At 45.9% G+C, this 13,800-nt stretch overlaps 1 protein-coding gene across 1 annotated transcript in view; it reads left to right on the top strand.

Moving 5' to 3' along the window:
- The first annotated feature begins 9,791 nt into the window (after window positions 1-9,791).
- Window positions 9,792-13,800, top strand: part of LRGUK (leucine rich repeats and guanylate kinase domain containing) — an 81,176-nt gene continuing 77,167 nt past the window's right edge. The window contains exon 1 of the mRNA XM_083183326.1: window positions 9,792-10,331. Within this exon, the coding sequence (XP_083039452.1) occupies window positions 10,149-10,331 (183 nt within the window). The 5' untranslated portion in view covers window positions 9,792-10,148. The remainder of the gene's footprint in view (window positions 10,332-13,800) is intronic.

The following is a 13,800-nucleotide window of genomic DNA, read 5'->3' as shown; positions in this document are numbered from 1 at the left end:
CCTGGAATCCAACAAGGTTACTCATGTTGGTCATGGAAGGACCCAGGTTGAGGGGCAGTGTTAATGGGTAATCCTTGTCATGCGACCTGTGTACTGCCGCATTCCTGGTGCTTAGAGATGATGTCTCAAAGCACACTTGCCTACCTGACCATCTCCATGAGGGAGAAAATGCTCTGTTTCTGGACTTCCCTGGTAATGTATGGTTGTCATCACCTGTGATGAAACACCTTTACCTAGCTCCCCACAGGTGCTGGCAATCATACATTACCAGGGAAGTCCAGAAACAGAGCATTTTCTCCCTCATGGAGAGGGTCAGGTAGGCAAGTATGTCTCACAGTGGCAGCAGATTAACCCCTGGCAATATTTTGAGTCCAGCCAACAGTGTGAAAGGGTTTCAAGCAGATGTGACATGTCCTAAAAGCTGTGTTCAGTGACCCATGCTGGACCCGGGAAGCAGTGAAAAAGTGGCATAAATGTCACATAGCCCTGTTCTGTAAGCTTACAGTCTAGAACTGGGGTAACCAACTCCAGTCCTCGAGAGCTACCAACAGTTATTGTTCACAGAATTCTCCTCACAGAATCACAAGTGAAGTAATTAGCTCCACCTGTGGATCATTTAAAATGTGTTCGTGAGTAATGAGTGCAAACACCACAAGTTGATATTGAGCGCTGATTGTATATTCTGTACTGCTGCTGAACCTTAAGGGAATTACCAAAACCCCTAACAATATATGCACAAGAAAAAAGAGAAATAGGAGCAGCGCTGTACTGAATATAAAAATATTTTTAATTTAAGAATTGCAATTATACACGTTATCACAGTCAAAAAATAGACAAACAAGACTTACACACACATAACACTAAGAACTCCCCCCATTTAACTGGTGCTGGTTAGGCTTATTGATTTAGAATGCAATTGCAGGGTTATTGCTCATATACAGAGCCAGTTAGTAGGTTAGTACTGAGTTCAAGTCCCCACAGAAATGTGCACATTTATCGTGGTATACTTATTTGTAATCCGGGGGTCATGCAGATGGCTTGTTATTGATGGTGAATTTCTCCGACCATTATCAATCGGTCATATCCGAGATCAATTCATCAGCCAGATGTAATTTGGCAGCCTCAGTGTCCCCTCTCAACGTGTTTCTCCGCCTTGGTATCCTCTCAGCGGCTTCCTCAGGAGAAGTATAATATATACTTCTCCTGAGGAAGCCGCTGAGAGGATACCAAGGCGGAGAAACGCGTTGAGAGGGGACACTGAGGCTGCCAAATTACATCTGGCTGATGAATTGATCTCGAGTAATGAGTGCACCTGTGTACCTGCAAGGTGAGCTGCAAAAACGTGAACTGTAGGTAGCTCTCGAGGACTGGAGTTGGCTACCACTGGTCTAGAAAATTACTAAATCCTGCTTCTTGATATATGCAGTGCATAGACCATGCAAAGACCATGTACATAGAAGAAAGTAGATGGCTAAAGGATTTATTTCAATCTTTAAAGGTAATTGATACCCATAATTAGTGCTTACCTTTTGTTTTTACAGCGCAGAAAACATTGTTCTTTATGACAAACATGGCTTAATGCTGAAGACAATAGAGCAGACATGTCCAAAGTCAGGCCCGGGGGCCAAATGCGGCCCGTGCTGTCATTTCAAGCGGCCCGCAGCCTCCAGCTGGAAGCAGGCAGAGCATCAGATGTGGGAAGCACAGCACAGGACGCTGAAGGTGGGGCCCCGGCGAGTGCGCCTTTACCTTGCTGTCTGCTGCAGTAAGGAGGTGCCGGCCGCCAGTCAGATGTGTTTGGCGTCCTACCGCTGCTGCAATCTATATCACCTTACTCCACAATCAAAGTGACAGCAGTGTGTGGGGAGGGGGTGCAGCAAGGGGAAAGCTTGGTCCCGTAACATGCAGAGTGGAGGAGGGCAGCAGCGGGAGCCCAAGCATCTCCTGTCCTTGCAGTGCCTGTTTTTCCTCTCCTTCCTCTGGCTCACACAATGAGCTGGGTAACATACAGAGAAGAGAGGGGGCAGGCAGGGGGACATGCAGTCAATGGGGGCAGAGTGGGGGACATACAGTGAAGGAGGGTAAGGCTGGGGGACATACAGTGAATGGAGGCAGTGATGGCCATTCAGAGAAGGGGAAGCAGGGCTGGGGGACATACAGTGAATGGGGGCAGAGTGGGTTACATAGTGAATGGGAGTTATACAGTGAATAAGAGTCATAGAGTGAAGGAGGGTCAGGCTTGGGGACATACAATGAATGGAGGCAGTGATGGACATTAAGAGAAGGGGGGCAGGCTGGGGGACAGAGTGAATGGGTGCAGAGTGGGGAACATACAATGAATGGGGGACATACAGTGAAGGAGGGGCAGGCTGGGGGACATAGAGTGAATGGGGGCAGAGTGGGGGACCATTCTGATGTGATTAATGATTCAAAGAATGTCAGGCTAAATGATCGGCCCCCACACATTTACACTTCACCAAATCTGGCCCTCGTTGGAAAAAATGTGGACACCCCTGCAATAGAGATCTGACTATGTAGTAATCAGATGGTGCTGATGAAGGTTTGTATCATCCATCCATCCATACTGTGCTTAAAAGTAGCTCTGTAGTAATCACTGCACCTCACTGGGTGTACGTATTACCTTCTGTTACAGACACAATTCACATCCAGTCTGAAAGGGTAGGGGGATTAGGTGGGCCAGTGACAGCACAGATGGCGAGGTGAACATTGATCAGATGCATGGTTGATTTGTGTGAGGTCTGAGCAAGTTTGTAAGTGTGGGGCAGATTTACTGTATTAAGCTCGGTGAAGTGATAAAGTGTCTGGTTTTTATCACCGGCCAATCAGCTCCTACCTGTGAAGTTACAGGCTTGGTTTGAAAAATGACAGGCAGGAGCAGATTGGCCAGTGATAAAAAAAAAAAAAACAGACAATTTATCACTTCACTGAGCTTAATAAATCTACCCCTGTGTCCACATGACGCACACATCCAGTTGTACAGCTTTGGAACCAAATGTTGACTTGTTACACAATTAGCTCTGGTACTTTGAGTTCAAACCCTATTGTAAAGCTGGGAAAGATGCATATTCTTTAAATATCACAGGATGATAAGTTTATCATCAAACCAAGATTATTTCTGATTATTGTTGCTCACTATTCGTCTGTTCACTTCTTCTCAGCTCTCTCAGGCAGGGCCTACCTTCCTCATGTTTGACCCCTAACACTAAAGGCCCCCATACACTAGCCGATTTTGGTCAGATTTCAGCCAGATCAGTCGGATCTGGCCGAAATCGGACCAAAATCGGCTAGTTTTGATGTCCCCTCAGATCCGATGCGCGGTCCCGTGCGCATCGGATCTGCGTCGGGTGGTCGGACCTGCTGCACGTCCGACCACCCGACTTGGGACCTAGTGGGGCGGGGCGGCGCGGCGGTGGAGGGAGCAGGGGGGGCTGGGGACGCTGCGGGGGACACAGGCGGCATAGAGCCGGGCAGGGGGAGCCGGCCGGGAGCTGTCAGTAATGAATAAAAAAAAAAAAGCCCATACAATGAATGGGCGGCCTGTGATTGGCTGAGCGCTCTCTCAGCCAGTCAGCAATTGGCTGAGAGAGCGCTCAGCAGCCAATCACAGGTTGCCCATTCATTGTATGGGCTTTTTTTTTTTATTCATTACTGACAGCTCCCGGCCGGCTCCCCCTGCCCGGCTCTTTGCCGCCTGTGTCCCCCGCAGCGTCCCCAGCCCCCCCTGCTCCCTCTACCGCCTCGCACAGACGCTGTCCCCCGCAGCGGGGGACACAGACGTGTCCCCCGCAGCGTCCCCAGCCCCCCCTGCTGCCTCTACCGCCTCGCACCGACGCTGTCCCCCGCAGCGTCCCCAGCAGCGGGGGACACAGACGTGTCCCCCGCCCCCCTGCTCCCACCAGCTCCCACCTCTGTAGCCCCCCCCCCCCCCCTGCTCCCCGGGTTTTTTACATGTGATAAATCAAGACGATTTATCACATGTAAAGAATGGCACATCAAGTGCCAATCTAATCAAGCTCCCCCGGGGAAGCTCAGGGGAAAGTCGGGGGCGACTTGTCCTAAGGACAAGTCGCCCTAGTGTATGGGGGCCTTAACCCTTGCCACCAATTATCCTTATCTTCTAGGTACAGGCTGATTGAGGCCTTTCCCTTCCTGTGACTTCTCTACTAGCCAGTCAATATACAATAAGATACCATATCCTTGACTGCTTACCAGCAAGTATGATGGTTTATTTCTCAGTGTTGTTTTTTGGATATTTCAACTTCCATTTACTTTTATATGTTAAAATGTATATTTGCTATGAATATTCTCAGAATGAAAGGCACAATTTGAAACCTTTAAAATAAAAATAATAAAATTATTAAAGCATTCTTAATCTGCATCATCGCGGTATTCAGATGCTTATAAAAAGGATGTAGGAATTGCAGCTCATTGTGGTCACATTAAGATGTTTTTTCAAGTATCTATCATATAGGGCCTTATTTTAGTTCACTCTTTCTGACAAAATCCTTCTTAGATGGGCAAAACCATGTGCACTGCAGGTGGGGCAGATGTAACTTGTGCAGAGAGAATTAGATTTGGGTGGGGTCTTACTTCAAAGTGAGATCTATATGGCAGTGTAAAAATAAAGCAGCCAGTATTTTCCCTTCACAGAAACAAAATAACTCACCCAAATCTAATTCTCTCTGCACATTTTACATCTGCCCCCCTGCAGTGCACATGGTTTTGTCCATCTAAGAAGGATTTTGTCAGAAAGAGTGAACCAAAATAAGGCCCATAGTTATTAACAGTTATTAAGTTTCTAACATAGTGCAACAAATGCAGTTGCGCTTTACATTTAGAAACTGGTAATAACAGACAGTCATAGAGGCAGAAAGGCCCTGCTCACAGGCTTCCATTCTATAAGGAAACAGGCATTGATACACAAGGATAGGTACTTGTTTACCTTTTACCCCAAAATATACTGTATTTAGATACACCAACGTTACCACCTTGATTTGAAAGGAACTAAATAATATTTTAATGTACATTGGACCCCCAGAAATTGATTATATATCCTGCTAGTTCGGTACACAGCCTGGCAGCTATTGATGATGATGATTACCATGTATGGCTGGGTGTGGTACAAAAATTGTACCACACCCAGCCATACATGGTAATCATCTTCATCAATGGCCACCAGGCTGTGTGTGGTATGGCCATTGATAAAGTATTATGACGTCTAGGGAACTATTGGTGTCAGTATTTCAAGATGATATAGTGACAGTCTGTGCAACTTTTTTCCCCTAGACTAGAGATGGGTATACCTTGGCAGGAGCCTATAACCAGGCAAAGAACCTTGGCGCCCCAGCAGCAGTACAGATTGCACACTGCTGAGATGGCGCAGCAACTAGTTAACTCTACTGAAGAAGTGGGCGGACTTGGTGGCGAGGCCCGGGGCATCACACAGGGAAGCAGCATATTTGACAAAAGGGCCTGAATCACAGCACTGCGTCAGGTCCATGTACATTACAGTACTGTAACACACAGCCGGGCATGCATATAGAATGTATATATAGATACTATATGCAATGAAATTAAATTCCTGGGGGCAATGGACGGTCGCGATGCCGAGACACAGACTGACAACCATTTTGATTCATATGCATGCTTGGCTGTGTCTCGGAAGGGCGACCATCCATTACCCCCAGAAATTTCATTTTTTTCCCCATTTTGGGTAATTTACCCTTTTTCCTACTACTGTGTTACATGATGTATGATGTGGTCACTCAGCAATGCTGGACAGGGTTTGGGAGGATAGTATCTATCTAGCTATCTAACCACAAAGTGCATCGAAGAGGAGGGGGTGGCACTTAGCACATATAAACATACAGATGGAGCATCTCAATGAACCGTGCGAGATGCTCGCGCGTCCCCGGCAGATGGAGCTCCTGTCCGCCGGCCTGCGCCAGCTCAGGACGTCTTCCTGTCAATCAGCCGGCATACAGCCTGCGTGAAAAGGTTTTCACTGGCTTTTAACGTGTGCGGTCTTCTGATAAGCGCTGGGGCTGTGAATTCGCAGCCCATTGGCCGAGGCTGAATTAACCCCAGTGTAAGAGTCTGGGGCTGAGAAAGGCTGTGCAGAAGCACTGTAAATATCAATGGAAAATAAAAATATAAAATACACTGCAAACCACCACCATCGATGATAAAAGCATTCTGTACCATCAATAGCCATCCCCAAACCAGCCAGCACCTGCAGTGCACATGGTTTTGTCCATTTGCATACAAGATGTGCCCTGCAATCAGGTCTGAATTAGGCCCAATGTGAGGTTATAAACATTTTGACAGTTTGATCGGCTACAGATGTTTCTATTAACTAATCCCAACCAAAAGGGGGTCATAACGTACACATAGGAGATAAGTATTGAAACTGAAGGGTACACTGACACTAAAAGCAGATTAGACCCAAATAGTTATTGAATATTCATAAAAAAAGAAGAAATATGCCATACTGTACAATATACACTCACATTGGCAAGAATGCTACCTCATACTAGACAAATTTTCAGTTGGACTTTATTATTTTGATCATTGTTATTATTTGCAATCTAGTCCTATTACTATTGAACACAATGAAAAGAGGGAAGTGTTATTACATATTAAAAAGTGTTTGAAGGACAGCTCCCTGTAATAATGTCCGCCGAAGAAACCTATGGTCCTGAATACATTGTAGAAAAGCAGTTATTAATTTCAGCACATAACTTTATGCTGAGCATTAGAGGTTTAATATGAAAATTGATTAGTATATAAATAATGGATGTGTTTGAGCAATCACATTTGCAAGTCAATGAATAACCACCTGTTGATTACCAATCCCAATGAGTCACAACATTGCGAGTGCGCTGAAAGCATGATAGACCGAGAACACGGTACCTGTGCATCTTAATAGCTGTAGCACTGATACAAACACATTTACACAAATGTATATTGCCAATTATATATCACTCAAAACAAATACAAAGTGCAAGTTCATACAAAAATAAATTACAGCTCAATTTGCAAAATATCTTTTCATACCTGTGTCCGAGGCCATTTATTCCACATTATCAGATGTTACTGGCAGATGATCTTTTGTCAGATGGGGTTATTCTGTACTGTAGATGCTGAGAAAAGAATATAAACTATGATGAAGCCATAATCCTTCAAAATAAAAATCTATATACAAAAGCATAATAACTGCAACACCACTATGTGTACACAACTCAGTAGTATATTGATAATAAATACACATCTCTGTACTGAAAAAAAAAAAAAACACTGAAAAACATAATTAACCCTTGGGGCCAGATTCAGTTAACTATGGTAATTAATCACAGCCTAATGTAGTGGCCAAGGCTATTTAGTTTTAGCCTGTGGTAAACCCACAGACTGCACTTAACCATACTGTAGCTCTTAAAATTTAAAATCAGGAAAAGGGTGCATGGCATTGTGTGACTGCACAGTCCTAAGACATGCCACTGGGTTTACATCAGTTTTTTAAGATTTATTTAAAAAAATTGGACTGTTTCATACTTAACCAAACATATGTACCGTACTCTGAATGGGAATGATAAATGTGGCGAGTGCAGCAGTAGCCGTGAGGGTACGCACTGCACTAATTGGAGGTCCACATGCTGAGGTGTTGACCTGGTGGCGCAAATCGTCTCATCCTGGCCCCCCACTGTGCATTGCTTGTAATAATGTAATCTCTGCCCTCTTCCGCATCATGCCTGCCAGCCCCGCCCCCTACCTCCTGGAGCTGCCTACCCTCTCCCTGAGGGAAGCCTAATACCGATTTCACATCACAAATTTCGGTCACACCTGGGATTTGGGCACAAATCCATCTCAGGACCAGCCCGACATTTACAAGGTGAAGCAATAGGCCGGATCACTGACGTCATCTGGACGGCTGGTGGAGGGGCAGCGTGTAATCGAGGGGCAGGGGAGGAGGCAGCACTTGGAGCTTATGCTGCCTCCTCCCTATAGTACCGGGGCAGTACGGACGGTGTAATGGTTAGCATTACTGCCTCACAGCGCTGAGGTCATGGGTTCGATTCCCACCATGGCTCTAACTGTGCGGAGTTTGTATATTCTCCCCGTACTTGCGTGGGTTTCCTCCGGGTACTCCGGTTTCCTCCCATAATCCAAAAATATGCTGGTAGGTTAATTGACTCCCAAAAAAAATTAACCCTTGAATGTCTGTGTGTGCGTGTACATGTGGTAGGGAATATAGATTGTAAGCTCCACTGGGGCAGGGACTGATGTGAATGTTCAACTGCGGAATTTGTATGCGCTATATAAGAAATTGTTAATACATAAATAAATATAGTGTGAATGGGACTCGGGTCGCTCTGCCCAACAACCTGGGTAAAACCCTTCTTATAACCCTGGTCGGGTTGCTGGACCTGGGATTCACGCCGCACAGTGACCCAGGTTGACCCGGCAACAACCCAGGTCTGACCCAGGTTATTTGTGCGGTGTGAAAGGGGTATAAAAGTTCAGCAAGCCTGCTCTAATTAGGCCATACTTTTCTACCTTACCCTCTCCATGCAGGAGAAAATGCTCTGTTCCTGGACTTCCCTGATAATGTATGATTGCCATCACCTGTGGGGAACTAGGTAAAGGTGTTTAACCACAGGTGATGACAATCATACATTACCAGGGAAGCCCAGGAACAGAGCATGTTCTCCCGCATGGAGAGGGTCAGCAAGGCAAGTATGAATTAGGCCCTGGGAATAAAATAGTGACTCAGGGCATGCGCACTACAGTCCTGACTCAACTTTGTTAGTAAAGAAAAAACACAAGTGGGCGAAACCATGTAGCACTGCAGCACAACATGGGTATGGGTGAAAACCGGACCAGGACAAAACCCCCGGACCGCTGGACCGGACATCAAACTCTGCATTTTGTAGCTTGTAGCCTCCGGTCCGGGGGGTGTCCTGTCCGGGGGGGCTGCCTGTCTGGGGTGACCAACTCATCTCTTTAATCCGGGACACATATTAATTGCACAGGTTCTGGGGCTGGCTTTCACCTGGTTTTAAACTGCCACACCTCAAGACTGCATTTCACCTGGTTTTAAACTGCCACAGAACCTGTGTAATTAATGTGTCCCGGATTAAAGGGATGAGTTGGTCACCCTATGCCTGTCACCAGGTAGAGGAGGAGGGGTAGAATAAAGCCTCCCTGTATGGTGTGGGCATGTAGCAAAAACCGGACGTCCGGACCACCCGGGGAGGCTGTAATCTCCCCTCCTCCATGTCCCTGGTGATAGCTATCACAGGGACCCCCCGGACAAGACACCCCCCGGACCGGACCCTACAAGCTCCGGACTGCAGATTTTGATGTCCTGTCCGGCGGTCCAGAGTGTAGTCCGGGTCCGGTTTTTACATAGTCCCGCACAACATTATCAGTTCACTTCATACCTCCCAACATGACCCTGTCCAGGAGGGATACAATACTCTGTTCCTGGACTTTAATTTATGATTGCCATCTCCTGTTTTAAACAGGTTCATTGATAAGGGAGGTTTTTCACCACAGGTGATGGCAATATTATAATAAATGAATGGCAAAGTACAAGAACAGAGCATGGTGTCCTTCCTGGAGAGGGTTATGTTGGGAGATATTGTCAGTTGATCCCCAAGGTGTCAGATGATCCCCCTTCATATTGAGGCTGCCAAAGTTCAAAGTCCGCCGCCGCCGCCTAATGGCTGTGATTAATTCATTTAACTTCAGATTTGAGGAAGTGGAACCCTCAAATTGCTCACCGCTAGTGTGTCCCGTGGCAGTGAGCAGCGCCGTGCAATGTGACGTAATGAATGTATGTGTCATGCAGCGCGCGGCGTACTCGCCCAGTAAACTGTCCAAAGTAACGAGACAGATGTGAGCGCCCCCGTTGCTATAACAACCACATGTTTCTTCATTAGCGCCGGCGGCTTTTTTCAGTCAATTTCTCACGAACTACACTTCCCGGCAGCCAGTACGTGATAGACACGCCCACTTGGTGGTTACCTGGCAACTGAGTTGCAAACAACATGGTGGCTGATTCCAGGGCGTCTGGTCTCCTATAGCAACAGATAGCAGTAATAAGTGCTGTATTGCCTGCGCTGCGAATGGCTGTGGCAGTGCTTAGCTCGGGGTTTCGGGAGGATTTCTCGCTGCTAAATGCCCAGAATGCGGAGATGGAGACAGTGCGCGGTGTTGGCAGGTGGGGGACTCCCAGCCCTGACAACTGGAGAGACCCAGGGGACGGTGACAGTGACAGCGAGGAGGAAGCGGAGGAGGAGAAGATGGAGGTAAGAGGCTGCTGCCCTGTAGCTGCACACACAGGACACTAGCCATGCTTTGGGAGCTTTGAGCTTTAGGTAACGCTGGAACCTGATTTTTATATTCACAGATTTCCTGTTGTCTCCCAGTTTGTACATTATACATCACCTGACCCCTAACATCACTATACTAAAGTATGGAAAACAAACCTGAACAGGGAATGTTGCAGATAATGCAGCAGATGTGCAGTGATGTTACAGCAGGTTCTCACCATGGGCCAGATTTTAAAGTGATAACATAGAGAGTGATAAACAACCAACCAATCAACTCCTGCCTGACATGTCACAGACTGTGTTTGAAAAATGTCATGCAGGAGCTGATTGGCTGGCTGTTTATCACTTTCTATTTTATCACTTTTGAAGCTTAGAGAATATTTCCCCATAGCATTTAGGATGGAGGGATGCAAGGACTGTTGATGGGTGAGAGGAATCAAAGCAGGAGGTTCAAGGTTGTAATAGTCAAGGCAGGAGATGATGGGAGAGTGGATACAAATTTTGGGTTAGTAAACACGTTTTCTGGCAGTAATTCTACTGTGGGGATTGGTCAAAATCCCAATGCCGGAATCCCAACCGCCGAAATCCCGACAAGGGGGGGAAGTGGATCGCCCCCCCCTTGAGGGCTCGCCGCACAGCGGGCCTGGTGCCTCGCTACGCTTGGCACACTCATATATTCTCCCTCTATCCCTCTATATGTGTCGTGGACACCCATAGAGGGACAAAGTGCAGGGATTTGGGCAGTCAGGATTTCGATGTGACACTGGATGTGTCACCTGGTGCGGCCCAAATAAAACAGCACTGGTTGAGCTTAACCCTTTGAGTGCCAAAACTGAGGAAGCCGCCGATAAGCACACAAGGCGGAGAAACGCGTTTTTTGAGCTGATCCAGACGCCAGGTCCCTTGACAAAGTACCAGCTGGGTTCTTATTACAGTGGACATTTATCTATCCAGGCAAAAATACTGGTAAAGGAGGAGGAAAAAGTGTCACCCACAGAGGGTCATCCATTAAGGAGACGCATCCACCTGCATCCACCTATAACCCTTGTCAGAGGACTGGTAACTATTGAAAGGAATATAAAATGCCATTCTAAGATCTTATTAAGCCTCATAAATACCAAGCCTGCATAAAAACCTGCCTCAAAACGCTATAAGCCAGCCATCTATGTTACATGTTGTTTGTCATTATTTTATATGTATGTTTTTTATATTTTATATTTTGTATTTTATATGGTGAAGTGCACTTCACACATATAGCATTGTGTACTACTTTGTCTAATTAATAAATTTATCAAAGTATTTTTTACTTAAAATTGTGTCAATATTTATTCAGGTCAGACTGCGCTTCTTAAAGTGAGAACATCTCATTCATTTGGGACAATATCACTTTCTCCCCCCTTCCTTTTTTGATATCTGAAGAGGCCACACATCCTCTTCTAAAAGCGGCAGCAGTCTCATCTGTTGATGGTTAATAAATTGTTATAAATATTATTGATATTTTTTATTGTGTTTCATATCACCTATCATAGTGATCCAGCGCTCTTAAGTGCCCCTAGGGACACTATCCTCCCCTTCTATCTCTGTGAGAGATGTGCAAAATATCTGCTAAAAATGCCAGGGTTGCTCTCATTTGTTATATAAATTCAAATAAAAATGTGTAAAAAAAAAAAGATTATATTTCCTATATAAAGTAAACATTACAGGTCATTATGCTCAATAAAAATGTTTGCTTGGCAATTTTTATCCCAATTTTGATAAATTTACTTGGCACTCAAATGGTTAAGGTAGCATTGGAAATGTTTCTACTTTGAATTGTCAATACTTTTGATTTAAAATGTCCTGTCAAAATATGAAAATATACACGTAAAACTAAAAAAATCTGTGTTATGGGGCATATGTTGACCATTCAGTGTTGACCTATTTACTGTTTACCTAGACACAGTCAAACATTAAGACAGTAACCGACTGGGGTGTGGTATGATGGCCCGACCGCCAGTATACCGATCTAACTATGTAACTATGACAGGCAGCAAGGTCGACATGGGTCTAGGTCAGTGGTGCAAGTAAGATTTTTTTCTTGGTGGTACTGATAGCCTCCAACAAAAATGGGCGTGGCCATGTGTCATGAGGGGGCGTGGTCACACAAAGCTAGAGGAGTGACTAAATGACAATAGTAGCATGGCATCAGGAGACAAGGAATGAGAAACAGGGAATGACTGGGGGTGGGTTGGCTCTTGCTTGGGGGAGAGCAGGACAACTTGTGCTTACAATTGTGGAGCCTGCTCTTCATGCTGTCAGCACCGCTGATGCCTGTGTGTGACAGGCTAAATCAGCAGTAGCCGATAGCTGCATCCATCACCAATCATAACGCTGGGTGGGCGGGCTGCGGATGCATTATATTTAGACTTAAAATAAAAATAGAATTGACAGTGGGTCAGGGGGTAAGTGGTACTGCGTACCTGCAACATATTTCTTACAGGTACTCCGTACCACGCCGCACCCCCTTACTTGCAGCACTGGTCTAGGTCGAAATGGGTCAAGGTTGACATAAGCATTATGTCGACATGGGCAAGGTTGACAGTCAAAAGGTCGACGTGAGGTTTTTCACTGTTTGACCCGAATGTCAACTCAGTGGACATGGACAAAGTTTCAAGTGCACTGCTTCACTCGCCATGCTTTGGGCACGGTGCCTCGCTACACTCGGCACACTATGTTATTCTCCCACCACGCCCTAGTGGATTGTAGGGCATGAAATACCGCCTGCCGGCACATGACGGCTCAAAAATCAGTGAAAACCCCCATGTCGACCTTTTGAATGTCGACCTTGCCCATGTCGACCTAATGCTTGTGTCTACCTAATGACCTGTCGACCTAGACACATGTCGACCTAAACCCATGTTGGCCTTGTTGCCTGTCGACCTAGTGGTGTCGACCCAATGCTTGTCGACCTAGTTGCTGTAGACCTAATGACTGTATCCCATCACAATGCCGATGCGCGTTCCCGTTGCTCGTTTGTCACTTCTAATGATCTGTTGAACATGCATGAAGATATGTTTGTGTTGTTAACAATAGCATACTCCTAGATGTGGACACTAACGATATCTTTTGCAAAATCACTCAGTGTGTATGCACTATATTGTTTGTTCAAAAGTTCAAGGGAAATCATTGACGACATTGCATCTTTGTATGTCATCCAATGTGTACGTACCTTCACTACATATATGATTTAAACGGGAAGCGGTCATCTATTAGAATGAACTTAGGTCTACAGTCATTAGGTCGACCCCACTAGGTCGACTGGCAGGAAGGTCGACCTGACTTAAGGTCGACATGGGCCAAGGTCGACATGACTTAAGGTCGAATTTGCATAAAGGTCGACATGAGGAAGGTCGACTGGTCATAAGGTCGACATGGGTTTTTCACTGTTTTTTGAGCCGACATGTGC

The sequence above is a fragment of the Crinia signifera genome, chromosome 4, assembly GCF_055691185.1.
Source record: "Crinia signifera chromosome 4, ASM5569118v1, whole genome shotgun sequence".
Classification (NCBI taxonomy): domain Eukaryota; kingdom Metazoa; phylum Chordata; class Amphibia; order Anura; family Myobatrachidae; genus Crinia; species Crinia signifera.
Note: the sequence above shows the minus strand (reverse complement) of the source record. Positions and strands in the feature narration are given on the sequence as shown.